This window comes from Mustela nigripes, chromosome 4 (assembly GCF_022355385.1).
Source record: "Mustela nigripes isolate SB6536 chromosome 4, MUSNIG.SB6536, whole genome shotgun sequence".
NCBI lineage: Eukaryota > Metazoa > Chordata > Mammalia > Carnivora > Mustelidae > Mustela > Mustela nigripes.
Window position 1 is genome coordinate 1,146,663 of NC_081560.1, and position 27,804 is coordinate 1,174,466.

At 60.1% G+C, this 27,804-nt stretch overlaps 1 protein-coding gene across 1 annotated transcript in view; it reads left to right on the forward strand.

Moving 5' to 3' along the window:
- The window catches only part of PTPRN2 (protein tyrosine phosphatase receptor type N2), a 606,978-nt gene that overhangs the window by 562,832 nt on the left and 16,342 nt on the right, over positions 1-27,804 (forward strand). The window contains exons 13-18 of the mRNA XM_059395999.1: positions 2,441-2,514; positions 8,259-8,336; positions 17,272-17,391; positions 18,312-18,478; positions 23,704-23,757; positions 25,460-25,524. Coding sequence (XP_059251982.1) covers positions 2,441-2,514; positions 8,259-8,336; positions 17,272-17,391; positions 18,312-18,478; positions 23,704-23,757; positions 25,460-25,524 — 558 coding nt within the window. The remainder of the gene's footprint in view (positions 1-2,440; positions 2,515-8,258; positions 8,337-17,271; positions 17,392-18,311; positions 18,479-23,703; positions 23,758-25,459; positions 25,525-27,804) is intronic.

Sequence of the window (27,804 nt, forward strand, 5' to 3'; positions counted from 1 at the left end):
GTGCTGCGTGAAGTAAGTCAAGCAGAGAGAGTCAGTGATCACATGTTTCGCTCATGCGTGGAACGTAAAGACTAGTGCGGAGGATCATGGGGGGCGGAGAGACAACAGGTGGGAAGAAGTCAGAGACGGAGACAAGCCATGAGAGACCCTTGACTCTGGGAAACAGGGTTTCAGGGGGGAGGAGGGTGGGGGAGGGGCCGCGGGGGTCGGGCACGCAGGACGGCACGTGTTGTGACCGGCAGTGGGAGTTACGCGCCACTGGTGAACCACTGAACGCTACGCCCGAAATAACGATGTTCTACATGTTGGCTAATTGAGTCGAAATAAAATAAGGAGACAGAAGAGGAAGGGGAGGGGCTGGAGTTCGAAGGTGACTGACGGCTGCCGGCATCCCAGGGCCAGAAGGGGTCGGGGCGGGGGACGCTGAAGCTTCTCTGTCCCGGTGGCTGGATCTGTGCGGCGAGGCACCGGCCGTGAGTGTCCTGTAACCCTTGGACACAGCGACTTCCGCACACACTTCGTATGTCCTTGGGGGCGAGTGGGTTTCGGGGCGGTTTGCCTGAGTCTCAGCCGTCAGCCAGCTTCCTTCAGTGACTGCGCGAGCGCGCAGGGCTGAGCGGAAGCTTCCGAGCTGCGGGTCTCAGCTGCGGGAGAGGCGGGAGCAACACGGGGCCGGCGCCCTGCGTTTAGCCTGCACAGGAGGGTTTGTGGCGTATTTAGGTGTCAGAGTTGACCGAATTTTCTGGTCAATTTTATTTCAATTTCCTGCCACGGCCAATTTCCACTGTCTCAAGAGTAAGTGTGTGCAGGATCCCGAGGTGTTGAGCACCTGGGGTTTTTGTATCATTACTCACGCCGTAGGGGCCGCCCCCGCAGCTGCCGTCATAAATGCCTTCCGAGCACCTCTGGGTAGAGACCTTACGCGGACGTCAGCCTGTCACGCAGCGCGTCGCCCGTCCTCATCTCTCGACGTTCCTCATCTATCTCATCTTTACTGGAAAACAGCTAACGTCAGGATCTCAGGAGAACCGACAGGATGACGTCCCGTCCAGCGGACTCGCCAAGTTTCCAAGCCCCAGAGTTGTTGACAAAAAAAATGTTTTAAGTAAAACCTTCTAGAGAAATGAAAGACGTCTAAACCGCGGCACGGTCTGCAGGCTTCCCTGCCGACTGCCCGAGCGGCTCTCCGGGTTGGGGGCCCGGAACGGACGCTCTGCGGGGTGCGGGGCTGAGGTCAGACACTCACAGTCCCTGGCTTCCAAGGCACCAGCCAGCTTGTCTTTCGTTTCTCAGAAGAAGGTGGGGCTGTGTGTGGCGCCCGGAGGCACTGACTGGAGCCCAGAGAACAGGCTTGAGCCGCCAGGTCTGGGGCCTTCAGTTCTCAGCTGCGCCTCGCGGAGGACAGAGAAGGAGGCCGCAATCCGGGGGAGGCGGGAGGAGGAGGGGGTGTCGTGGGTGTCCTTCCCCTGAGCCTGTTACAGTCCCAGCAGGCACCACCCTGCTTCCCGCCACCCCTCCTCCGCGTCCCGCTGAGGGTGCAGCTCGGGAAGTTCCCGGAAATAGGCAAAGAGGGATGTCACTGTGCGCAGGCGGGTGCTTATTCCAGAATCAGGATGAAGACTAATTCATGGGCCCGACGCACTAGGCGGTGGCGACCCCGCGGCGCTGATCCCGGGAGGCGTCTGGTTGCCACGTCCGTCAGGTGCCCGCGCGCTTGAGGCCTTCCCTGCACAACCCCTCTTCCGTCTTCAGCCACATTTTCTATTTCTTCTGTTCTTTCTTTAAAAGAAAACTGTGGGGGCGCCTGGGTGGCTCAGTGGGTGAAGCCTCTGCCTTCGGCTCAGGTCGTGATTCCAGGGTCCTGGGATCGAGTCCCACATCGGGCTCTCCGCTCAGCGGGGAGCCTGCTTCCTCCTCTCTCTCTGCCTGCCTCTCTGCCTGCTTGTGATCTCTGTCTGTCAAATAAATAAAATCTTTAAAGAAAAGAAAAGAAAACTGTCATCTCCAGAGCGGAACAGTTTCCAGACCACAAAATTGTATACAGAGGACAGTTGCCTGATTCCTGGGTATTCACGTGGAAACCCGTCTGCTGTGTGCGGCCGCATGCGTCTGCTGGCTGAAGGGAGACCCCAGAGAAAATCCTGCAGCGGAACCCCTGACCGCGGTGTCGGACTCCAAGAAAAACCCGGAAGACCGCGTTCTGCCGGACGAACCGCAGTGTCCCCGCCACACCCCTGCTGCTCCAGCCCGAGGCTGAAGGAGCGTGAATGGAGGACGCGGCGGGGGGGGTGACCCATCGTGGCCTCCGCAGAGCCCCAGGGAGGGACAGCAGCATGGCAGCTGGCAGCCCTCGAAGGGCATTCGGTGTCTGCTGTCCCCTTAGGTGGCCCCTGGGGACACCGGCCTGTGCGCTCCTCTAACTTCCTGTCTTTGCTTGCAGACGATCACTCCAGGATCCTGCTGAAATCCGAGAACAGCCACAGCAACTCGGACTACATCAACGCCAGCCCCATCGTGAGTACCTGCCCCGGGGGCCCCACCCGTCTTCAGTCGCGAGCCCCCATGGTGTCAGCCGGGCGACTAGTCAGCTAGTGGTTTGTCTTGACCGGGTGACCTGCCTCAGCCGGTGACTAGGGAGCCAGGTAGTCTCAGCCAGGCACCGGGCTCAACCAATGACTGGTGAACCAGGTCATTAGTATTTGCCAGCCAACTAGGCTCCACCTGGCCGTTAATCCTAACCAGGTGAGTCCTCTCAACCAGCCGGCCTGGGCCGGGGCCTCCCCAGGCAAGAGCAGTCCTGGGCCCCCTGGCTTAGGGGCCCAGCAAGAGCGGCCGCTGGTTTTCTGACGGGAACCCACGGCTTTCAGGAAAATTTGGGGCATTTCTCCCTTCCAGACCCACTTGTTCCCTGTGTGTTCCGGGGCAGTGGAGACAATCAGCCCCCAGCCCCGCCCTCGTGGAAAGGCTGGCGGCACCAAGGCAGACGCACGGGCTGGTCCCTGCGGCTGTTTCCGGGTGCAGCCCCCAGGACAAGCAGCGAGCCGTGCGCGGGGTGGTGCCTCCCAGGCCAGGCGTCCTGCGAACAGAACCCCTGGGGACCCCCGTGACCCACAGCACCCAGAGGATCCCGCGCAGCCCACGCCGGCGTGAGCCCCCGGGAGAGCGGTGGGAGGGGGGGTCGGAGCAGCCGGAGGGGACGGGTCAGAGGCCTGCACGGTGCGCAGCTGGCTTCTCAAGGTGAAGTCCGAGTGATCCAAGTGGGAGGCCGGTGACACGCGCCTCCGCGGCTGAGTGTTGGGCAGCGCGGCTGATGGCAGGGACTGGGAGCGAGCGGGGATTTCGGGGGGACGTTGGGTGTGTCCCTCCCTGCCCCTCCCCCCATAAACGGTGGCATCGACGTTGGTCACCAGGGAGGCGTCGGGACATCTCAGGAAAGCCTCAGGTTGCGTTCAGGGGAGCACTGCGAGGAGCGTCCCAGCTCGGGGGGCTTGCCGGTGACCTGGGGGGGCCGAGGGAGGCGGTGACGCGTCTGGGTTGGGGACACACCCTGCGGCATCCTGACAAAACCTTGCGTTCTGGCAGTAGCAGGCTTTCCCTGAGGACGTTCACCCTGTGATTTCAGAACCTTCTAGTAGCTGCTGGTTCCGTGTGTCTCCGGCCCGCCCGGCGTGTAAGCGTACTCCTAGGAGCCCAGGGTGCCGTGGGTCAGAGACCGTCCCCTGGCCGTCACGGTGCACAGCGGGAGCACAGCATGGCGTCCTCACCGCGAGAAAGCGGGTTAAGGGCTGGTCCATTGCTCGGTCTCCTCCCTCTGAGCCCAGACCTCGGCTCCCGCGGTTGTTGGTGAGGAGTGGCTGTCCCCACCGGTGCAGGGAGACCACAAGGACTGGCCGCACCCGTGTCTTCCAGGTTCCCATCCTGAGCCAGTCTCTCAAAAAATGCCCCGCTGGGCTCAGTAGTTTCTGTCAGTGCTGATTCAGAACCAAGTCAAAGCCTCACGGGTGTGCAGCCTCTCCTGCGGGTAGAGCGGGGTTTCTGGGAGGCCGCGGTGAGGGCCTGGACGTGGTCCCCCGCGGCAGGCCACAGTGCCGGCAGCGCAGATCTGCCTGGAGCACCGTGTCCCCCTGCTGGGCTCCTCGTCCCGGCCGTGAGGCATGTGACTGGGCCGGGAAGAGAGCCGAGCTGTTATTTTCAAGCTAAAAGGTGAGCGTTCAGAGTTGGGGCGCGTCCAGCCTCCCCCCACTGCCCCGCCTATTTGACGGGTTCCAACGTCCCACTGTCCCACCGCCGGTGATCTCCAGCTGAAGAGAAGTGTCTGTGCGGAAGCCGTGTCCTCCTCGGACACGCCTGGCGCTCCCATGGGGCCCGAGCTGCTCCCACACCCCGCACCTCCGTTGTGGGAAACACAGGATGACACCCCCAACCCTGACCCCACGGGGCGGGGCTCGGGGCGGGAGGCGAGGCCAGGAGAGAGAGGGGACTTGGGCCATCTTTCATGTTTCCCCTTCGTTTCACGCCACAACTCTCCTTCTCCGCATTTGGGTCGTAAGAATGAACCGGGGCACCTTTCTGAAATGACCGGGGGGAAGCGATGACCACCTTCCCAGCTGCGCTTGGACGGGGACGACCCTGGCTGTGCCACGACATCCGTCGTGTTTGTCCGTCGTCCTCACTGAAGTCATCCACGCGCCAGCCATGGGGGGCGTGGCTTTGAGAGCAGGTTCTGGAAGTAAACGGGATTTACGTGCTCCCGCCCAGCGTGGGGGAGCGCGGGGGGGCGCGGGGGGCGCCCGGCTTTTCCCAAGGATGCGCACTGAGGTGGGTCGTTAACACACCTGCCGCGCCATGAGCTCGAAACACCACACGCTGTGACCAGGGACGGGTCTGAAACTGCCCCCGCTTGAAAATAAACTTCCTCTTCCTTCCGCTGTGTACGGAGGGAGATAAAGTTGTTGAATGTTTTAATTCAGAGCACATTTAACTAACGTGACGGGCGCACCTGGACCCCTCCGGAAAGGGTGACCGGTGCGGTGTCGTGAGTATCATAGAAACGGGCCAAATACGGGAGCCGACTCTCTGGTTCTCGGAAAACACTTACACACAAGCAGCTCTGTGTGTGTTTTACTTTATAATTTACTTGAATCCCAACTCAGAAGAAAAAACTATGAAAACAGCTTCAGTGCCTAAATCAGCCTCTCTCACATCAACCACGGGAACGACCGTTTCTCTGCGAATTGCCCTACAAAGACTGGGTATCTAGAAAATGGACTTGAAAACTCTGGCTTCACACTCACTTGTTTTGAAGAAAATGGCCTGTGAAGTCTGCTCTAAAGTTTAGAGAAAACAGATGCAGGGGCAGCCGGATAGGAACAGATAAGGAATATGTGCGCGTTTGCGCTCTGAGAGCTCGGGGTGAGAGGCCTGGCCCCGCTCCCCGGGTTGTGGTCAAGACGAGCGTTGTGCCGGACAGAGCTGGCTGTCCCCGCAGGATGCAGCAGCAGGCAGCCCGCCAGCTTCTCCCCCGAGCTCTCTAGGCTTCAGGACGTGGGTCCCTGGTCTTGGCACACTCAGTGCTTGAGGTTAAAAGTCTGTTTTGTTCGTACGACGGGGGACACTGCTGCGGAGTCTGTAACGCAGGTTAGAGCTTCTGAAAGCCACTCGCACCCTTTACTAACTGGCATTGCACAGCCTGGAGCGGTTGGCTAGGACGGCTTTGCGGGGCCTGTGCATTTAGAAATTCGAGGGAACACACGTCTCTGTGTGCCAGCCACATGGGCAGTGGATTCAACACAGTCCGTGAGAGCTACATGGTGGTGTGAGTCGTACTTGGGACCCGGCACCCCATGGCCCTCACCTGCTATGCAGTCACTGGGCATAAGTCGTGTCTGATTTGGGGGGCCGTTCTGTCTCCCACAATCCACGGGGGAGAAGGCCACCTGAGGGCGTGGTGCGAAGCGCACAGGCTTTGACCGGTAGCCTCAAGGTTACCGGCAACACCCACCCACGGCATGCACAGGGGAGTCCGCATGGGAGGCACGTGGCTTCCCAGAGCCGACGGGCCGTGGGCTCATGTGTGCAGCCTCCCCTCCACCCTGCCCCGCCTCACGGCCCTGACCGCGGGGCCCAGACAGAGCCGCTGACTTCCAGATACGTGTGAACCCACGTGCACACGAGTGACGTGCTCCCTGCCAAGAACAGGGGAGCACCTCCTGCCTTGGAAATCTTAAATATACGCTCCTGTTCATTTAGTCAAGTATCTGCTTTACTCTTTTTGGGTTAAAGATTGCACAGAACTGTGAGAAGGCCTTCTGTTGCCTGATACTTGCTGCACACACAAAGCACTTCTGCCCAGAGTTATTTTCTCTTCAACAGAATGTGCGCAGCGTGAAATAATCCTAATCGTCTGTGGGTTACTGCTAAACGGTGGGTGACACATTCCCACTCTGTGATCGTTACCCTGTCCGCTGTCTCCCAAGTGGCAGTCGCGTGGCCATGGCCCGGGGCACTGGGAGACCATGGGCCTTGTCCACGCCACCCTGCCACGGTGGACCACGGACGCCAGCCACAGTGGGTCGCCTGTTGACCCTCCTGAAGCCCTGCTCGGGTTGTTACTGTTGATCACAGATTTCCCAGTTTGAAAGCAGCTACGGGTGCAGGTTGAACACACTGACCATTTTTAAATGTGGTGCTCTCGAAATTGCTTTGGGCAAAAACCCACATTTGAAAAGGAGGCGGGGTTTGACTTCTCACGCAGAATCGTTTGCTGGAAAGAGACAGGGGGTTTGTACATGGCTGTCGCCCCCACAAATGCGCGTTCTGAAAACGAGGTCCGGTCTTAATCGGGACTCACAGACCGGAGGCAGAAAAAGCATTTTCCCGCCCAGCCCCCGCCGGCGTCCCACGGTTGTTCCGTGGGACTGACCCGCCTCCGCTCTTCCAGGGGCCGCGCAATCCGAGCTGGGCCCCGTACCGCGTGTGCTGACGGCCGTTGTCTCTGCGAGGACGCCCCAATGCCGAGCCGGCGCCTCCGCGGCAGTGTCAACCCCAGGGCGGGGCCGGGCCTTCCCGCGGCTGTGGGGTGGACAGCCGACACCCCCGTGGGCTGCCACACAACCACATGTGGTTGAAAACGCCTCCTGTCTTCATTGTACTGGGAAATGTCTTCTTACGGTCTTTAAGCACAGAGGACTGTGAATCTCTCCTTAAACCCTGGTATCTGGAGAGTTTAGCTCCAGATGGGACAGAATCAGGGGCGGACCTGGAGTGGACGCCTGGCGCCGAGGTGAGGCTCCAGCGCGAGGCCCAGTCCGCTCCCCATGTGCCGTCCGTCCGGGGTGCACAGGGGGCCAGGAAGTCCCGGGAGGGAAGGGGCTGTCCGTTCGACCCTCAGACGGCAGCTCCCCCCAGTTTCCTTCTCCAGGGTCCCTTTCTTCCTGCGCTCTCCTGCTTAGACGTCTTTGAATTAAATGTCCTAAGGAAGGTACTTGAAGCCAGACGCCCTCTGTCGCAACCAGCAGGCTGTGCTTGGACAGACCACCCCGCCAGAACGCCCAGCACGGCGTATTCTGCTGTTTGTTTGTCTTCAGCCCCGTGCCTGGCCCTGTAGGACTGGAATGGGAAATGCGCGGCCGGAAGGCTGGGCTCGTCGGTGGCGGAGGGCTCGCACCCCACTCTCGCAGGCCCCCAGTCTGACCCAGGTGCCGGCACCCCTTTCCGGGTAATGGGAACCAGCGTCCGTGTGAGAGGAGCTAACTTTTAGTGGGAGGCAGGATGCACGCGTCCATTCATTCTTCCGGGACCCTGAAGGGGGTCCCATGGGTCTGGCCCCCGGCTTCACCTCTCCCAGCCCCACACCTGCGGCTCCCACAGGTGCTTTTGGCCACACCCCTGCATGTGGCCTGGGGTACCCGTGCGGGCAGCTCACACGGCAGGTGGCCGGGGCCGAGGCTCCTGGCCAGGGTGGAGGCCACGCATGCTGGCCCATGGCTGGGTGGTCTAGAACCCTGGCATCCCGGCACACGGCGCCGTGTGAGCGCCCCACCTGTCTTCGCCCAGGGCCACAGGGCTCCGCCGAGGTCCAAGCACTGTCGCAATCAGGAGGGACAGCGAGGAAGCCCGGCCTGCTCTTCTCACTCTGCGACCCCAGGGCCGGCGTCCGGCCCGGGACATGCCGCCTTCACCTCCTGAGGCGTGTTCTCTTTCCTGGTTGTTTCCTAGGCTTTCGGCTCATCTTTGTTCCCCTAATCTCGTCTCTGCAGATGGATCACGACCCCAGGAATCCTGCCTACATCGCCACCCAGGGACCGCTGCCTGCCACCGTGGCCGACTTCTGGCAGGTGAGTCTGCGGGAGTCAGAACTTCTCTGACGATGAGACCTTGACAGACGGGCTGCGAGGGATGGCTTGGACCCAATTCGGTAAATGTCAGCGTGTTTCTAGAGGCATTCGCCCAATGCTACTGATGTATGTGGGTCCTTCGATCGTTTGTTCTCGATCTTCCTGTTTTTCAAGACTTGAGAGAGTGAATGCTTTAAAGAGCCTAACTTTTCTAAGCACTTTAAAATTTTGTTTCATGAAATAGAAGGAAATGGAATTAATAAGTGTTTAAATTACTGCATTCTGTCCGAATATGTCCCTTGTCCATGGTTCTCTCCCTCTGGAGGTAAACAGCGGTGTCAGATTACAGCTTCTCGTCCTCATAGACTCTGTGTCCTGCATTTTAAGGGCCCGGCTAGTCTGTTCCGTCCAGCAGAGTCCTGGGCGCCCAGACGGAGGCTCAGCCGCTGAGTCAGCATGAGCGCCGGCCCCAGAGGCCAAGGGGCCTCCCCTCCTTCCCTCCCCGCGTCCTGCTCCGGCCTCTGCCAGGCCACAGAGCTAAGGGGGAAGGGGCTCTGCACGGAGGCCTGGTCACGCCAACTCCCCTGTGCGTCAGGCACACCGCTGTCCCCAGCCCTCGCGGGGACATCCAACCAACCGCCCAGCCGAGCCCGTGCAGGACAGAGGTGAGGGGTGAGCAGACGGAGCGCTGGGTGGGCGGCAAGCCCCACCCCTGGCAGCGTGGCCGCGCGCTCAGACGGGGTTACCTCGGACCTCCGCTGGTGACGCCGGCGTCCAGCGTGGCAGTTCTAAGAGCAAAGGCCTTCCGGGCTGACGGGCTCCACACTTCTGTTCCCCAGAGTCTCTCGTTCTGCTCCCCAACAGGCCGTCGGTCCCCTGCAGCCTCCGCACCTACAACAGGGCACGGACCCGGGGCGGGGGGCTCTGGAGAACTTGAAGGAGGGTCCGGGACGCGCCCCCTGCCTTCTCAGCCTGTTGATCCCGGGGACCCTAGCTCACTGCGGCCGCCACGCAGAACCAAGATCAGAGCGTGTCCGTGCAGCCCGGGCTATGCCCCGCAGCCGTCACACTGCTGAAGAAAATGAACCAACGGAGCCTCAGGGTTCTGTTGTCCAAACCTGTAACCGCGGCGAGGAGCTGCTAAACTCGCGTTAGGGCCGTGGGAGGACCAGCGGGTCCCGAGCCACGAGACGCCGACGTTCACCCACGTCACACCCAGAGAGGCCATGCGGCCAGCGTGGGGTGCCTCCCTGCTCGGGGAGCTCGGCACCCATGGGCCACCTGCTCCGGGGGACCTTCGGCAGAGGCTCAGCTGAGGTTCACGGGAGCCCACAACCATCGCTCTGCTCGGAGAACATCCCCGATGCGCCACTGCCGTCCAGCTCCAGCCGCCTCTCCGGCTTCCGATGCTCAGGAGGGGGGCAGAGAACATTCCAAGTTGTGTGCTGGAGGACGGAGTCCTCAACCTAGACCCGCCATCCGCTTCTAACAACCCTGAGGGGACAGCCGTTGCTTCCCACGTGCGAGTCTTCTGGAAGGCACAAGGACACTTGCCAGCGGTAACAGCCGGCACATCCACAGCCACTTACCGTGACCAGGTCCCGCCCAGAGGGTAGCGTGTGTGTGGAAACCATCTTTGCCGTCATAAAACGACGAGGCCTCCACTTTGCCCAGGTCGTGTGGCTTGTGGACGCGAGCACCGTGGTGTGTCTCTTGCCCCTTGTTCCAGACAGACGTGGTTGTTGGGGCGACCCTCGTCATGTCACCGGGTCTGCAGGGCGTGGGTCGCTCTCCAGAGTGCCTGGAGGGCTGACATTCAGGAACAGAAGGAGCCGTCTTAGATGCAGCAACGGGAGAATCCGGACCACGGGCAGGATCACAGCCCTAGTCAGGCTGCTCAGAACACGCCAAACGTAGCAGGTGTCCCAGGACAAGAAGGCTCTGTGGGTGACCGGCGCACACTCCAGGGTTATTGTACACGACGGCACGCAGGAGCCGCTGAGAAGTCTGTCGTAAAGAAACTGTTCGACTCCAGACACCCTGGGGCTAGACACCACGTCACGGGGAAGGCGGGGCACAGCGGCTCCAAGGCTGCCGTGACTGAACAAAGTAGCCCAGAGAAGCCCTGACACCAGGCACGGGCAGGACCGGTTCCACCTGGAGCCTCTGCGGGGGGACCTCCTCATGTCTCTGTCTCCAGCTTCTGCTCGTGGCCAGCATGGCGGGGCGTGCCCTGGCCCGTGGACACATCACTCCCCCTGCCTCCATCCACGGGGTGAGCCCCCACAGGGTATCTGTGTTTCTGGCTCAAATTCTGCTCCTCTTCCAAGGTCGCTGGTCATTAGACTAAGGGTCCATTCTGGCCAGTGTGCCTCGCCTTGAACGCACCTGCAGAGGCCTTATTTCCAAAGAAGGTCGTGTCCGCAGGTTCCAGGTGTGCGTGACCTTTGGGGGACACTATTCCGCGCATTACTGAGAGAAGAGCACTGACTGAGACGGAACACTTTGCTGCTAAGACAGACGCGTGGCCACCGCGGGAATCCAGAGAGGCTGCCGGGCAGCGGGGCAGCGGTTGTCAGCGAGGGGGCCCAAGCCAGGCCCAGGATGTCCAGAACGCGCAAGTCCCCAGGACTGCTCAGTGAACTTGCAGGGGCGAGCGGACAGTCCCGCAGCCTGGGACGGCCCACAGGCCCCGGGAAGCTCGGGCGCCGACGAGCCGTGGGGGGAGGGGAACGTGGGGACGGGCGGGCGGAGGGGAAGGAGGCGAGGCCGGCCGGCCGTGGGCTCGAGCGCTGAGGCGGGAACACACGTCCGGAGCTGGGAGGGGGTCCGCCGCCGTGAGGTGCGGCCCGCGTGGCTCCTTCAAGAGAAAGACGTATGCACAGGGGCCTCCGGAGTCCAAGGGAGAGGAAGGAAGGAGCAGGAAGAGGGAAACCCGCCGCAGACTCACCGCGTGCCTGACCCTGGGCGGGCAGCCACCTTCGCCAGCGCCCCTGATGACCGAGGGGGAAGCTGAGACCCGGGGGGCCCCGTACGAGGGCGCGGGGAGTCCGATCCAGGGAGACAGGAAGCAGAGGGGGGGCGCCAGGGGAGCGGGACGGAGCTGGTGTTTAACGGGGACAGTTTGGGTTCGGGAAGACAGACGTTGTGGGACGGATGGTGGCCACGGGAGTTCTTAATGCTGCGTAAGTCTGCTTGTGGGAATGGCGGAGAAGGTACGTCCTAGGTTTATTCGACTGCAGTGGGAGAAGATCGTGGTCCCTGTTCTACCAGAAGGCTGGTGCCGGGGGCTAACGACTTCCCCGAGTCCACACAGCCAGCGAGAGGCAGGGCACGACTCAGACCCGGGTCTCCAGAACTCGGGCTTCTTGCTGCCCACACTTCACAGGGAAGACGGCGCCGTGCTGGGGGAGGCGCTGCTCCCGGGCCCGTCCCCTCGCAGAAGCGCACGGCAGGCAGCCTCCCCGCGGAGACGGTGGGCGTTCGCACAGTTAACATGTTGCTGTCGACAAAGGCGCCGCGTCGCTGGCTCTCGAGGCCCAGAGCAGGTCAGAGCTGCCGGCAGTGAGCTCCGGCCCCCCGAGGCGTCCTGGGGCCCGTGGGCGGAGCTCCACGCCCGCCGTCTCCGGAGGAGCGTGAGGACAGCTTTCGCCCAGAGGAGACATCGCTGTGGGACGGGGATGCGGGCAGCCTGGGCAGTGGGAGGAGGGGCCGTCCCGGGGACTTGGCCGGGGGCTATTCCTGCCACGGGCCCCCCTCTTCCCACGGCCACAGTGGAGCTCCCGGCGGACCTGCACACACTCTGTCTCTCCCCACCCAGTCCCGAGGGAAGCCTGATCTGAGGAGCAGGCGACTGCCTCCCTCCTCTCGTATTACAGGGGAAGCTGCCCGAACCGAGTGCTTTCCACGGTGGCCGCGCTGATGCGTCGCCACAGAAAGTCAGGCCACCCCGTTCACCGAGCTCGGATACGAGGGGACGACTTGCAGGTGGGAGCGGTCGAGCGGGGCAGCGGCAGCCCCCGGCCCCGGGACCTGCGACATTCTCCACCGGATGCGGACGGCTGTCCCCCGCATTCACCACAGGGCGGCGCAGCCCAGGGGACACCGGCCCAGCCCGCCGGACAGAGGAGCTCTTTCAGGAGGCACCGGCGGCCAACAAGCAGGGATGGGGCGCAGAGTCCGCAGCCCAGGGCAGAGGGCCCGCCCCGTGGACGGGGGTCCCGCTGGTGCGCAGCGGGCGCAGACACGGACGCTGTAAGCTACGTGTCTCCGAGAAGAAAGCCCTCCCGTCGAGTCCTGTCCCCACGTTCCGAAGGTGCTCCGCTATGAAGCCTTCACGGGGGCTCGCTCTCTTTCCCAAGAGGGATGGGCTGGGTTTCAATAGAGGCCGTCATTGATCGCAGTTCTTGCCGTGGTCCCGTGGGAGCCCAAGACGGCAGACGTTCCCTGTCCCGAACACTCTCCACGGGAGTTCGGACCCTCGCAGCCTTCGGGCCTCGGCGAGAGACAGATACCCTGAGCGCTTTCTCCCCTTTTTAAAAAAAGATTCATTTATTTGAGAGAGAACAAGATAGCATGAGCAAGACGCAGAGGGAGAGTGAGCAGCCGGCTCCCCGCGGAGCAGAGAGCCCTACGGACACGGGGCTCCATCCCAGGACCCTGAGCTCACGACCTGAGCCGAAGGCAGACGCTTCGCCGATGGAGCCCCCCAGGCGCCCCCAGGGCCGCCTGAGTTCCTTTTTTGGCTGGTATTCCAGATCACAGCTGCAAACATCCCGGCTGTTCCGTTTTTAAGTGCGTTCCTGGTTCCCTGTCCCTCCCTCCGTGCCCTCCTCACCCACCTCCACCCGCTTCTCTCCCTCCTCCTCCGGGAGGAAGACAGCAGCAGCCCGAGCCGGCACACGCATCTAAGCGGACGACAGATGTCGCTCACGGAGGTGAGCAAGGCCAAAGGACAGCGGATGACTCCAAGTGGCGGCGCGCCCTCGGGTCCAGGGAGCGTCCCAGACGTCCGAACACTGACGAGAGCCCGTAGGGACTGCACGGGACTGGATGAAGCGGGCGTGCCAGGAAGCGAGTGCCCTGGCTCTGGGAACCCCTGCGTGACCAGGGTTCGCACCCGGCAGCCTCCAGCTAAGTGAGCCACGCCGTCTTCCCTAGAGAACGTGTGCCCCGTTCCAGGGACACGGCAGGGATTTCTGACTGAGATGCCTTCTTACGCCTGGTGGGAGGGGTTTCAGAGGTTGAGACTGCCGTGGACGGCCTGTGGGACGGTGGCCACGTGACCGGCTTGGGCGCAGGGTGTCGGCACCCGACATCACGCCGCCAGCGTGGACGGCGTCGTCATCGCCGAGGGAGGCCCACGCGGACGTCTCGTGGGCCAAACAGCGGGTTGGGTGGGTGCGTTCTGAGCTGTGCGCAGAAGACACGACAGAGGTCTCCCCGCCTGTCCCCAGAGTGCCTTGATGCAGAGCCCGTGACCGCAGGAAGCCTGGCGCAGTGCAGGGACGTGGCGTTCGGGGGTCTCGACTGCAGAAAGTGTCCCAGACACTTGTTTTTCCCTTGTGGGTGTGTTTCAGACCATGGTAGAGCCAACGGACGCCAGTGAGCCCGTGAGGAGGAAAACGCAAGCATTACTAAACCTTGTTAACGGACTCCTAAAATGTGAGTCCACTTTCTCTTGGCCAGACTTCAGATATCTCTGCTCAACCTGTAAAAGTAAGTCCAGCACAGAAATGAGCTGCACGGTCAGGCCCGTGGAGGCTACAGCGCCCACGAGAAGAGCTGTCCGCCTCACGTGCCCACGGCTCCAACTCCCGTGCACATGGTTCCCGTGCTAAGAAAATGAAAAAAAAAGCCTTTCTGGCGTTGAGCAGGTCCTGGGAGAACTCCTTCCAGGCCTGCCTTAGACAGGATTTTATCTGTCTCCTTTTACAGAAATATTCAAGGGGTCTCTTCTAAACATATGTGTTCTTTTCAGCCAAGCATCCGCTAGAGCTAGGCATGGTCCTGGCTGCTGGGGAGCGTGGAAATGGCGCCCAGACCAGCCTCTGGGCTTCTCCGAGACGCTGGGCCGGTGGGAGAAAGACATGAGCACAGAACAAGGATGACAAAGGTAGAGAGAGACACATCACAAGAGATCTAAGTACAGAGAGCAGTTTTATGCCTTGAGGGAGCGGGCGCCTGGCGGAGAACGTGACCTGGGCGTCCTGCGATTTCGGATGGGTCAGCTTTCCTTTAACCAGGTCTCCGTGGGGCTTTCAAAGAGTTTGGTTTGCTGAATAGTTAGTTTTCAAGACAAACTTTGGACGAAGAGACACTGCGGTTTCTTTCCATCTGCTTTAATTAGGCTTGTCTTTGCCCCTGGAGCTGCGGGCACGCTCATCTGCTGCGTCATCCCGGAGACACAGCCCGGGGCGGGCTCCTAGGGACTGGCGGCCAGTGGTGGCACAGGACATCGGGACCGCTCCCAGCCCTGCAGCGCACCATTGCCGAAGAAGAGTGCGGCCGGGACCAGATACACCAGAGGTCGCCAATGCCACCGCCTCGGGGCGTGAAGCCGCGCCACGAAGGCGTCCCGGGTCTGAGCGGCGGTCCCGAAGCATCTGAGCAGAGGCTCTCCAGCAAGTGGGACCTGGTTCCTCCGAGCACAGCCCTGTTTATACTCAGGGTTCAGCCCTGAAGGCTCATGTTCCATCCACGTTGGTGGCCTCATCTGGATCCGAGGACGGAAGCAGCTGCTTCCCATTTGGGAAAAGTCACCAGACGGAGGGAGCTGCGGGCAGGACGGCAGAGCCCTGGGGCGCACCGCAGGGCGCTGTGCTCACCCGGCTCTCGGCGGTGACTTCAGTTACCTCACAGCCTTCTGACCTGCTGGGTGTCTGGTGAAGGTGCCCAGTAGACTAGGCAGTGACTGGGCGTGTTGCGCTGATACTGGACCGGAAAGTGCTAGAAATCACCATTTCTGGCATCCGCACATCTAGCTCACTCACTCGGCACACGGAGATCCTCGGGATAGACCACTGCTTCCCGGAAGAGAATGAGGAGGGTGCCCCAGAGAGGGCCCCCCAGAGAGGGCCCCACAGCCGGGTACCGCCCGAGGCCCGGGGAAGCCGCAGAAGCGGAAGCAGAGAAACCAGTCCCTGTTTCTGGTCCCTCCGGCGTCCTGGATCCCACCGGAGCCCATAATAGCCGTGCAGGTCAGCAGCTGGTGCGACGGGAGAACAGGGCCGGCGGCCCACGCGCGGACTCCCGCCGCCAGCCGGTGGACACACGGAGCCGCCTGATGGCGTGATTTACTCAGTCCTCTTTCTGCCCACAGGCTCGGCGACCTAGAAAGCAATATGATCCCCGAGAGTGCCTCCGGGATTGTTTGTTCAAATTGTTTCATTTGGATTTCATCCCAGCCAGGTCTTCGGAGAGCCGACGGGCTCCTGAACGGAGACGCCCGGTGCGGGCCAGTGAGCAGGGCTGCCCGGCCGGGAGGACCCGTCCTCAAACGAGGGGCTTCCTAACGTTACACTTGGGTGGCAGGAGCCGGATGTTCGATGACTGGTTTACGGTCTAGATCATTGTATTTTTATGACACTCATAAAATCTGTGTTTCTCCTCATTTTCATAATGGCTTCAATGAGCTTCTCCGCCTTCTAAAGACACATTAAACGGTTCTGTGCGGGAGGGACCAATTTAGTGGGGCGGCAACGCCTGAGAGCCGGGAGGGAGACGCACGCCCAGAATTCTCCCCCGCGGCGGGCCGTGCGCCGAGGAGAAGGAAGCCATGTAGCTCTGGGCGAAATTCATATTTATTTCTGGGCTTTTTCATAAACACCGGCAGCTTCCATGAAACTCCAGGGTTAATGAGGCGCTGGGCCGTGCGGGAAAGGCGTCGACCGTTGCCGTCATGGGGAAATATAAATCAGTACTCAAAAAGGGAGACACCGTGGACTCGTCCCTTATAAAATATAACGTAAAGGGTTAGTGACGTGAACTAGGGAGGAAAAGCGTTTTCTATCTGAGCCATGTGGATTTTTTATGTAATGAGGGGATTCTCGTGGGATCATTCTATCTGTATTTAAAAGAAATACACGCTCTCTTGATACTGAATTTACGTCTAAATGCAGTTGCTTGTGAATATTTCTGTGAAGTCCCCGTAACCCACCGCGGGCAAAGCAGACTCGTCTGGGCTCTGTAATTCAGCAGGCCGACGCGCTCCGCAGCGCCGCCTCTGCGTGGCCCACGGAACCCGCGGTCTCCGTGACGACGCTGCAGTGTTCACACGCGGGGTCACTGCCACTGGGCTGGGAGCTGCAGACGAAGACCCGCGGAGGACCCGGGTGTCTGTCCCCCTCATTTGGGTGTGTGTCCGTCTGTCCGCTGTGGCTTGTAACGTGGCTACTGTGAATTGTGTTCGTGGCCTAGCGTGGCCATATTCCCTGGAGGTGAAAGAAACCCCAGCCACGGCTCTCTGTAAGCAGTCTGCTTCCCATAGGACGGCAGCCTCACAAAGCAAAACGCTTTTCTAGTCATGCAGAACAATGACAATGACCGGAAAACAGGTTCCATCCGCAGCGCCTGCGGGAGCAGACGTGCCCCCCGTGGCATCGCGGGGACAGCGTCAGAGGCCACCCTGCCTGATGGTACCGTGTGGTAGGTTCCCTCCACAGATCCAAAGCCGAGAGGCCAGATGGCTGAGCATGGGTCTCAAGAGGTTCTAAACGGTGTGGAATGAGCCACTGGTGGTGTTTCATGTTTTGTGGAGCGTGGAAGCTATAGGGCATACTCAGCGGCGGGAAGCCAGCCACGGAGGAGGCGTGGCCAAGGAGAGGGCAGTGCTCGTGCGCGAGCCCCCGTGGCCCGCGTCACAGAGCGCAGGGATTGCACGCGTCCCGCGGGACCCGGCAGTCATGTGGTGGCCGTGGCCTGTCTCTGTCTGCAGATGGTGTGGGAGAGTGGCTGTGTGGTCATCGTCATGCTGACGCCCCTCTCGGAGAACGGCGTCCGGCAGTGCTACCACTACTGGCCCGACGAAGGCTCCAACCTCTACCACGTCTACGAGGTACACCCCAGAGGACCGGAGCCGCCCCGCTGGAGCAGGGCCCCTCCTCGGGAAGGCGGGCAGGCAGGCGTCCCCAGGCCCCCGCAGTCCATGGACCCCCAGACCTTCCAAACTGCCGTGCGATGGCGCCCCGGGCTCTGGCATAAATTGTAAAGCTTTAGGGCTCCAAATTCAGACAGAAGGAACCAAAAAACATTTATGCCCCGAGGAGGCCCCTGGAGCCAGGCCCCGAGCAACAGACCCTCCTGGGCTGTTGTAGCAAGAGTCTGCCTGCACCATGGCCTCCTGCGGCAGCCAAGGCTGTGGAGGCACAGATTCGAGGCTCCTTCCCTTGCCGGACCCTCTGCCCACATCGACGATAAATGGTGCCAACTTGAGCAGCTCAGCACGAACCCGCATGAGCCCGTTCAGCATTAAACATCAGTCAGAAGGCAGGGTCCCGTGGGGTGGGGGTGTGAGGACCAGCCCTAGCTCAGAGTCCTGGCTTTTAGGCCACTGAGCATGGCCTTGACCCCGAGAGGCACCCAGTCCCACTGCTGCAGGAACCCCGGTCTCCTCTCCGCCTCGGGGAGCAGCCGCCTGCTGTGAGATTCAAGGTGCAGTGGAACCTGCTGTTGTTTCTGTTCCAAAGCATAGATTTTTTGCAGGTTTGGATGGCTTAGAAATACAAAGGATGAAAGCTAGAATCACTTTGGATTGTAACATAATTTTATAACTATTTGGCTAATGCACCTGGGCAATATTAAAAACCCACAGTTAGCGTTTGCATAAACCTGGTTAAAACGGAGACGGTAGGAGGGGCCGTCCAGCCTCTGCCGACCTGTGGGCCATCCCCACAGTGCTGGCCCGTCACTGCTCCGAGTAGCCACGGTGCTCAGACAACGCGTCACGTTCCCGATGTCCCCCTTCCTCCCGTCCAGGTGAACCTTGTCTCCGAGCACATCTGGTGCGAGGATTTCCTCGTCAGGAGCTTCTACCTGAAGAACCTGCAAACCAACGAGACGCGCACCGTGACCCAGTTCCACTTCCTGAGCTGGTATGACCAGGGAGTGCCTTCCTCCGCGAGGTCCCTCCTGGATTTCCGCAGGTAGGACAAACAGCCCTGCAAGCAGGGTAGCGCGGCTGGAGTGCGGGCGTGAGAGGAGGGAGCGCGGTCCGACCCGGGTTCCTGCGTCTAAGGGGTCATTGGCTGTACGACGCGCTCTGTCTGTAGTTACAGATCATAAACGTGCAGTCGACCCTTGAACAGCACGGGCTTGGGGCACCAGCCCCCGACACGGTGGAAAATACACGTTTGACTTTTGGCTCCCCCAAAACTTAACAGAAACTTAATAAGCCTCTGTTGACTGGAAGCCTTACCGGTGACACAAGAAGTCAGTCCGCACATCCTGGTGTGCTAGGTGTATTGGACCCTGAGGTCCTACAGTACAGCACGCCGGAGAAAAGAAAACACAAGGAAGAGAAAATACATTTTCAGTGCCGTCCTGTGTTTATTGAAAAAAAAAATTCGGGTGTGAGCGGACCGGCACAGCTCAGAGCCACGCTGTTCCAGGGTCGGTGGTATCTTCTGTACGATACGAGGCAGAGGGTGGGGGAGGGGTTCCGTGACGGCGCACGGAACCTGCAAGGTGTTTTCTGGTTTTACAGGAGTTAAAACGGGGGGACATAGCCACGTTAGAATTATGGAAATGTGGTCATTGTTTCGGATAAGATTCTCCAAGTGGTGGAGTCCCGAAGTTCCTGCTTCACAGGATATTGATGAGGAAAAGCAGGTTTTTAGTCTGGATACTCTCTGGTCAGACAGGATAATGAGACATAACAGACGTGGGCCCGGATCTGGCCTGGGGGACCTTAGACCTTGGGGGAGAGCATGGATGGAATCAGCGCACAACTGTGTGTTCTAGTGCAGTCTGGAAGCCGACAGTCTGGAAACATCCAGTCTTTGCTCACGCCCCACCAGCCGGCTGCCCAGGGGGCTGTCTGGCCGAGAGGGTGTTTACTGAGCCGTTGAGATCAATGCTGGACTCCGTCGTCCAGGCAGCGATGGGCAAGGCAGAAAAAGGGGGACTTCAGGACGGAAGCTGGGCTTGTCCCTTGGACTCGGTGGCGACGGGGGCCGGCACTAGCTGTTGCCTGTGGCGGTCAAGAACGGGCAGTCGCCCGGCGAGGCAGGTGCTGAACGGCACGGAGCCCGAGCTCCGGCTCTGCGGAGCCCTCTCACGCCTAACCAGTGGGAAACGCCCCTCCTCGCAAAAGCAGGCAGACATCCAGAACAACGGACTAGGAAATAAAATGCACCTTGGTCCAGCGTGGTTCCCCCCCGGGGGGATGCGGGTCCGAGCGGTTCCCATCCTTGAGTCCGTGGCCACGTCACACGAGACAGTGGGGTTTCAGGCTGACCGCTGCGTTTCTTGAATTGGTGTGTTAGACTTCTTAAGTTTATCGTGATACTCTTTCTTTTGCCTTTAGTCTACTTTGAAAAGCAAAACAAAATCTTTATTTGAATAGTTCTTTGGATCAAATAGCGTGGGAAAGAGCTCCCGGAGAGATGGGCTCGTGGTGTCCCAGCCGTGGCACACGTTTGGTGACCCCGCCCAGAGATACCGAGCGTGCACGGTACAGAAAGGCCTGAACGCACCCCAAAGCCCTGACTGCACGGTTCCCTCAGTCCATCCCTGCGATCTGGCTAGCAGATAACTCTCCTTAAAGCACATTTCTTTCTAAAGGCAGGCTGCCTGAGAATCTGACCTAGAGCGAGCGCATTTCCTGAGATAGCGTCTTGGGAAGCAGTCGTTCATTACTGGCCAAAGGACGTGGCTACAAAGAGAGACCAGCTTTGTCTTTATGCTCACCCAGTGTGTTTGCACATATATGCTATGGGCGGATGTGGAAATCCATATCCCTCTGTGGAACGGAACGATACATGACCAGCCCTCGGTGCGTACAACCTGCCCCGAGAAACACGGATGCCCCAAGTTCCCTCTCCCCAGAGGCTCAGGAGTTGAGGCTCCAGGAGGTTTTTGTTCCGGTGACATGTGCCGGTCTATTAGAATCAAAAGCCTTGGGGTTTTCTGGGTAGAAGAACCTCCCAAAAGTCAGCAATCGGAAAGGGGCATCGGCTTCCAGAGACACTGGTCACCTTATGCACAGGTCCCCCCGCCAACCCCTGTCCCCGACCACGCGCCCCGCCTTCCCCCGCTCCGGCCAGGGTGCGTCAGGCGCTGAGACGTGTGATTACTTCGGGAGCCCAGAGGGAGCCCATTTCCACTTTAAAGAGGAGCTGCTCAAGCCAGGAGATAATCAGCATCACATGTGAGGGCTTTGCTTTTAAAAATTCTCTCTCTGCGTCTGTGTCTCTGAGCCCTCGGTCCTGCTGTACGCAACGGCACTCACATCGTGACCCTGTAGAAATGGACAGACCCTTACTTTGCCAGCTCGTGAGCGGTGGCCAGTGTCATTTTTGTGATGTTGCAGCTAGTAATATGAGCCCAGTTGCATAGTCACAAAAGTGATCATTGGAGGCTGTGACTCTGCTGCAAGGCAGTGTGGGAAGCCCCTTTTCTGAGCCTCTAGCGACCTCTGACCTTGGCTTGCTGTTGGTTGCGTGACAGTTCCTCCTCACTCAGGGACCCACGGGTCGGTTTGTATTACTAATCGTTCTTTCTCAGTGAAGTCCTCCTGCTGAAATACATATAATATCCATTTTTCTGAACGTTTGCAACCTTTCGCCGACTGCTGATTTGTTCTAATCGAGTCAAACAAGACAGCTGTGTATGGCTTATCTGCACGAACGCCCCGCGCCTCTGTCTGGGGTCGACCAGGTGAACGCTTCTGTTGACTATGTGATGCTGTTACTTTTCTATTTGTGATGTTTTTCCTTGTAACAATACAAGCTTCTGATTCTTTGTAAATAAAACTCTCCACCGTATGCACGCTGGGCTTCTGGCTGGAAACAGGTTCAGTCGGGGCAGGGCCAGCGTGGACAGTTAGACCGCAGTGAGCCCTCCCTGGCCCCAGTCGAGGCGGCTGGTCACCGCCGCCGGAGGAAGCTGCTCTGTTCTGTCACGTAAGAGCAGGGACCGCAGGGCACTTACCGGGGCACTCTGTCCTCTCTAAGAGCAGTTACCCTCAGTGCGCTCTGCCAGAAACGGGGCTGACCAGCTGCTGCTCTCCTGGCCCCTTACGGTGACGGTTTTCTGAAACCGGTACAGTCTGAATAAGGGGATCTGGGGGTGGTTTCTTTTTCTTTTTCTTTTTCTTTTTTTTTAACGTACTACTTCCGTGCTCGGCCCCCTGAGAAAAAATGCCCCAAACCTGGAGACTGAGCCGTGTGCGAGCAGGCGAACGGGGAGAGCCTTGCCAACCTAGCCTGGACCGCCACGTAGGAAATGGCCAGACTGTTCTCCAGCAACCAAGAGATCGCTAGGAAAACCTCGTGTTTGAAACTAAAAGGCCTGTAGGAACAAACCTTCCCCAAATTGAGTCTGAGCCAGGCTTGCTTGATTGGCACACGTACGCACCGTGCGCGCACACGCAGGCCCACACCGGGCCCACGGGCGTGTGCGCAGCCTGGGTGGGGCCAGCCGGCCTCTCGTAGTTCACGTCTGAGGTTCGTCCTGAGGGTCTGGCGTCCATTTCGTCAGACCTAAAGCTCATGTTGCCTTTACAACCTGAGTTAAGAATGGGAGTTTAAAGATTTTTTTCCTTAATTTTTAAGTAATCTGTACACCCCACCTGGGACTTGAACTCCTGGCCCCGAGAGTCGCACACTCCACCAACCGAGCTGGCCAGGGGACTCAAAGAGTGGGAGGCTTTGGAAGGAGAAATCAAGAGATTTATTTTCCAATCCGTTTGATTCTCAAAGGTCCAAGAACCTTCTGGGCATCCGGGCCCGCCGCTGATTTTAATGAGCTCACTCATACCTTCTCGCCTTCCCACTAAACCCTCACACTGCGATGACCTCGGAAGTGAGAAAAAGCTCCAGCAGAAGTAGCGACGTGGCCACAGGGACCCTGAGTACTTGTTCCTCCACGTTTCTGGGTCTTCTCATTTTTAAGATGGTTTTGGGTGGTCTGCACGTTCCACACGGTACGGGAGGCAGCCCTTGATCAAGGGCTACCCCAGTGTCCTTGGGCGTGGCCCATCTTTGGGGCACGTTGTACCCAGGCTCCTCCCTTGTTGTTCGGGGGCCGTGTGGACCTCACTCTGTTCGGCCTGTACAGGAACTAGGAGCAGCCAGCTCTGCTCTGGGGGCAGACTTGGAAACACCTGCTGGGTGCCTGGGCGGGCTGCCAGCTCCTTCTGCACACACCCCCCACCTCCCAACCCCTCAGCTCTGGGTGTTTGGGACAAGGCCACCGACTGACAGAACATGAGCTTCCAGCGGACCCTGTGCTGGGCAGGCAAGCCTTTGCAAAGAACAGTGACGCTTTCCCACGTCTGGTGCAAGGAAAAAAATTTTGGTTTTCTGCACTGTCATTCGTTTTCAATTTTGCTTCATGTCATACACTGTAGAAACTCATAGGGAGCATTTTAGAACACAGCCCCACACACGTTTTTCCACTGACTTTTCTCCGTGCAGAAATATTTTATTGAGCATTCCGATGCACTCTGTAAACACGCTGAGTTGCTTCATGTTTCACTGACTTCCGACAAACTTGGAGCTATACAGTGCATTTGAAATCGGTGCTTCGTCTTGATTTAGGGCTGGGTGACCAAAAAACCTATGCTTGTTGATTCTTCTAAACTGTGGTGTAAAATCTGCACAGCAGAGTTGCTTGTAAACACACACATTCATACAAAGGAAGGACTTGTCTCCACTGCAGTTTCTCGGCGGTGTAGCGCTCCCGCCGACGGACAGAGCCAAGAGGCCCTGTGAACGCTGGAGACGGTAGTCGTGTTACGTTCCAGTATGATGTCTAGGGTGTAAGAAACTTGGGGCATAAATGGCAGAACTCAAACATTTTAGCAAGGAATCTAGGTTCTCCCGTCACCACCAGGCAGCCCAGGTGACTGGGGCCTTCGACGGGGCCGTGGGACAGGCTGGTGACAGGCTGCGGCGCCTGCTGGGAAAGGGAAGTAAGTCTGGCGATGTCAGAACTGGTTTTAAAGCTCTGTTTAATCCCTTGGTATTGAACAGAAAAATAAATCTTTGAAAATATGTGTGTAATTTTGATGCTCTTTGTCAAAAGAGGCTACAGTCGCAAAACGATGTCACAGACACGGTCTGTTGGTTGGGGCTTAGGCGTTCGTCTGCAAAACCGGACAGGAGTCGTAGTGCATAACCATGATTTCTGTCTCTTTTTATTTCAGAAAAGTAAACAAGAGCTACAGGGGCCGTTCTTGTCCAATAATTGTTCACTGCAGGCAAGTACCACTGCTCCCGCGCGCTACCCCGGCTCGCTACCTGAGAAGGAGCCACAGTTACCTTCCCACGCGAGCGTTCTCGCCGCCTCACACGCGCCGCTAACGGCCCTGCTGCAGGAGACCAGGCTGCGGACGGAAGGTCCAGGCTGCGCGGCCGCGTGTGCCCCGCTGGGCTGGTCCCGCCGGGGCCGCCGCCCGCTTGTTCTCAGGCCCACACGCTGCCCGCACACAAACACCGCGCGATGGTGTTTTTCACCCGTGGCCTTGTCTCAGCCGCCAGCTCACTCAGCTGAGGTTTGGAACCGAGAGGCTGGGACACGCTCGGGGCCCATCAGGAGCAGGGGCAGAGTCAGGAGTTAGCCCAGGGTTGGCCTCACCCAGCTTAGGATGCGAGTCTGGCCACGGAGTAAAATCCAGGGGCTCCTGAAGCCCGTTGCACCCGCACAGACAAGCAGAGGTCCCACCAGAAGCTCCGTGTCACGGGGCCCTCTCGTCCGGGCTTCACACCCACCTCGTTGGGTCAGAGAACCGTGCTCCTATTTGTGGAAGTGTCTTACAGCACGTTCCCTTCTGCTGGGAGAGAAAGCAGCTCTCCAAGGATCAGACACCCAGTCTGTCCGTGCGGTCAAGAAGTGTACGTGTATGTGCCTAAGCATGCCTGTCAGGTGTGTGTGTGTCTGTCGGGTGTGTGCCTGTGAGTGTGTGTTTGTGTGTGTGTGTGGAGGGAGTGTGTGTCAGGTGCGTGCCTCCATGTGTCTGTGCCAGCGCATGTGGTGTGTCCCCGCGTGTGTCCGTGTGCTGGAGGCAGAAGTGCCCCGCGGCGGCCGCAGTGGCCGGTGTGTGCGGGTGTCCGAGCCGCCGTGGGAGGGAGGGAGGCCCGTCCAAACCAGGACAGCTAGGTGTCACCTGGGGAGCAGCGGGGACAGGGTGATGAGCGAGCTCCCCATACGCACAGACCCTGTGGGTCCCCACAGCTTTTCCAGCCACGGGTCTGAGGGTCTGGTAAAGCCAGAGCCCGTGAGCCCTTCCCACAAAGGCCCCCCGAGGCCCCGCCAGCTCTCCCGGGAACGTGGTCACGTAATTCCTGATCCTGAAGTGGGCACGACTGCCTCTGCTCAGAGGACGCATGGGACAGTCCCCATCTAGCAGCTGCTTCAGGGGTGGGGACTCACGGCCTCTGGGGCGAGGGGAGAGGCGGGCTCACTCGGGCCTCACAAAGCAGCCGCCTTCCCCAGAAAAGGCCTCCCTGCCCTCCGAGGGCTGCTGCCCTCTCCCAGGGACGCTGCAGTCACGGCTGGGGTGACCTTGCTCACCGCCAGTGCAGACGCCCTCGGCACGGACACGGCCAGACTCGTGTGTTGTTTATTCCGACGAAACCCACCACGTCTTTGGCCAGAGAGGGAGAAGGGGAGACAGGAGCAGATCTGTGCGGCACGAGCTCATCCTGTGCCTCGGATGCTGAGCTCCCGCCGGCCTTCCGCCCCTCCCTCTCCCCCCTCCCCCTCTCTGCCCCCTCCCCCTCCCCCTCCCCCCATCCCGTCACTCTTCCTCACCCGACTTTCTTCCTCTTTCTCTCCAAGTCAAGCCTCCCTCTCCCCTCGTGAGCCTCACTCCGACGCCGAGGGAAACGCTGGCCCTGGCTTCGGCGGGCGTGGGGGTCCCGTGGCCGGGGCTGTTCTCACGTCTCCCCTTCCGTTGGCAGCGACGGCGCGGGCAGGAGCGGCACCTACGTCCTGATCGACATGGTTCTCAACAAGATGGCCAAAGGTGAGGCGGGCAGTGCGGCTGCTTTGTGGCGGCTGAGCCGGGACCGCGTTGCCATGGCAACCTGGGGGGCCCCTCTCCCCGGCCTGGGTCCCCTCCCTGAGTCACGTGAGGCCCGTCCGCGCGCGCGAGCAGGGTGTTTCTCGGGGCCAGTGCCTGTGGCCAGGGCGGCGCTCGGCCCCGCACGGGGTGTGGGTAAGCAGCAGCCGCCGCCTGGGGCCCGGGGAGCCTCCCCGCAGAGGCCGAGCCAGCCAGTGTCGGCCACATCCTCTGTGCCGGCCCCCCGTTGCCACACCTGGGCGAGCAGGCTGCCGTGGCCTTTCCCGCGGCCCCTGGCACTCTGGTCCGCGCACTTCACCGCTGCAGCAGCCGACCCCGGGAGGAGGAGACGCGGGTCCGGCACAGGCGGCACAGGCGGCCCACCCGGCCGCGAGCGGCTCTGCAAGGGCAGAGCTTGGTCCCCTGCCCGCTGGGCCCCCCAGATGTGTGGACGCTGAGCTGCTCTGGTCGCTGGGACGTGCTCTCCAGACCGAAGCCGGGGCCGTCTCTTCAGAGCCCAGGGAGCACACCCCGCAGCCACCGTTGGGGAAGGACACACAGGGGCCCCAGCTCTTGGAGAGTCCTGGCGAGTTCCCACGGCGACTCGGGCAACGCTGCTCTCCCCATCATGCCCGTCCGCGTCCCACGGGACCTGGAAGGAAGCCCGCCGCGGTGGGGAACCCGCCATCCCTCACCTGAGAACAGAACATCCCCTTGGTCTGTACACACGCGTGCACAGGCCTGCGTGTTCTCAGCGACAGGCCCCAGCCTTCCAGGACACTGTCCTCCATGTTTGTCCAGAGCAGGAGCAGGTGCTGATCACAGAGATCGTTTCTGGCGCGTTCCCGCAGATGCGGGCGAGCCCAAGCTAAGCACTTCCCTTACCCCACTTCCTTCTGGTGAAGAGGGGGGAGAAAAGCGGACGCCAGGCCAAGAACGCGGTCGTGAGCCCTGCTCTTCACGTAAGGACCAGCACACCTGAGTGACGGACGCGCAGAACCGGTGCCCGGGGGGTCCGCAGCAGATCCGGGCTGGGCACCCCAACCTCCGTGTCGGCAGCCCCCGGCCCAGCCACCGCGGAGAGCAGGAAACGGGCTTTGCACCATCAGATCTTATTTTAAGCACCCAAATGAGGGAAGTGTCGGCGACGTGCGAAGACAGGAGCCGGAGCAGACAGACAGACAGTCTGGTGCCGGTTTTAATGACGTATTTCCGGTTTGGGTCCTAACACAGCCCTAACTTCTTTAGTTAAAAGTTGCCTGACCCTCCATGGCACTTTTTCATGTGCAAATCCGCAAGTCCTGGGAGCCCAGAGCTCTCCAGAGAATTGATCTTTCCCCCTTACGCCCGCCCTCTTTCTCTGCCTGTCGCAAAAGTGCTACTTCCCTGCGCCTGAACCAGGTTCCCTCCGAAGGCCGCGCACGGTTGTTGCTGTTTGACGTGACGCCGTGTGGGTGAATCAAGGCGACAAGGGAAACACGGGGCCCGTTTGCATCCGATGGGAGCCCAGCTCACCCACAGAGTGTGGACGGACGCCCCTGCTCTCTTGGCCGTGGGTCAGGGAGGTGGCCTAGATTTTCAGAGGCGCAGGCCGGCTTCACCAGCGGCTGAAGAAGGTCGCAGCCCCGGGAGCCGGCCGGGGCGGGGCGGACTTCATTGTCCGAGCTCGGCCTGTCTGAGGGCCTGTCTGAGGGTCTCCGCAGGGCATGGACCCGCCCCCGGGGCCTCCACCGCGGCATGGCCCGCAGCATCCCCTCCAGCGCTCGAGCCTTCAACAATGCAGCCCAGCGGCGCAGAACGGGCCAGCCTAGGAGGGCCGCCTTCGGGCCCTTCTGTTCTTCACCTGCTCCTTCTGCTGGGGTGTGAGGTGCGTGTGTGCGGAGTGAAATCCTCTGACCTGGGGCCCAGGACTGGGTCTCAGGAGAGATCAAAGGGCAGGGAGGCCCCCTGGGGTTTTGTTCTAGGCTCCCGGCTCTTGGGGCGGTGCGGCCTGGGCTGCCTTTGTCTGGCCTGGGAAGCTGCAGGCGGAGCCGCAGACCTTGTGGTCAGCGGAAGATCAAAGGCCCCGAGGCTGGACACGAAACCTTTCCGTTTCCTTTTCTTTTCTTTTTTTTTTTTTTTTAAAGATTTTATTTATTTATTTGACAGAGAGAGATCACAAGTAGACAGAGAGGCAGGCAGAGAGAGAGGAAGGGAAGCAGGCTCCCTGCTGAGCAGAGAGCCCGATGCGGGACTCGATCCCAC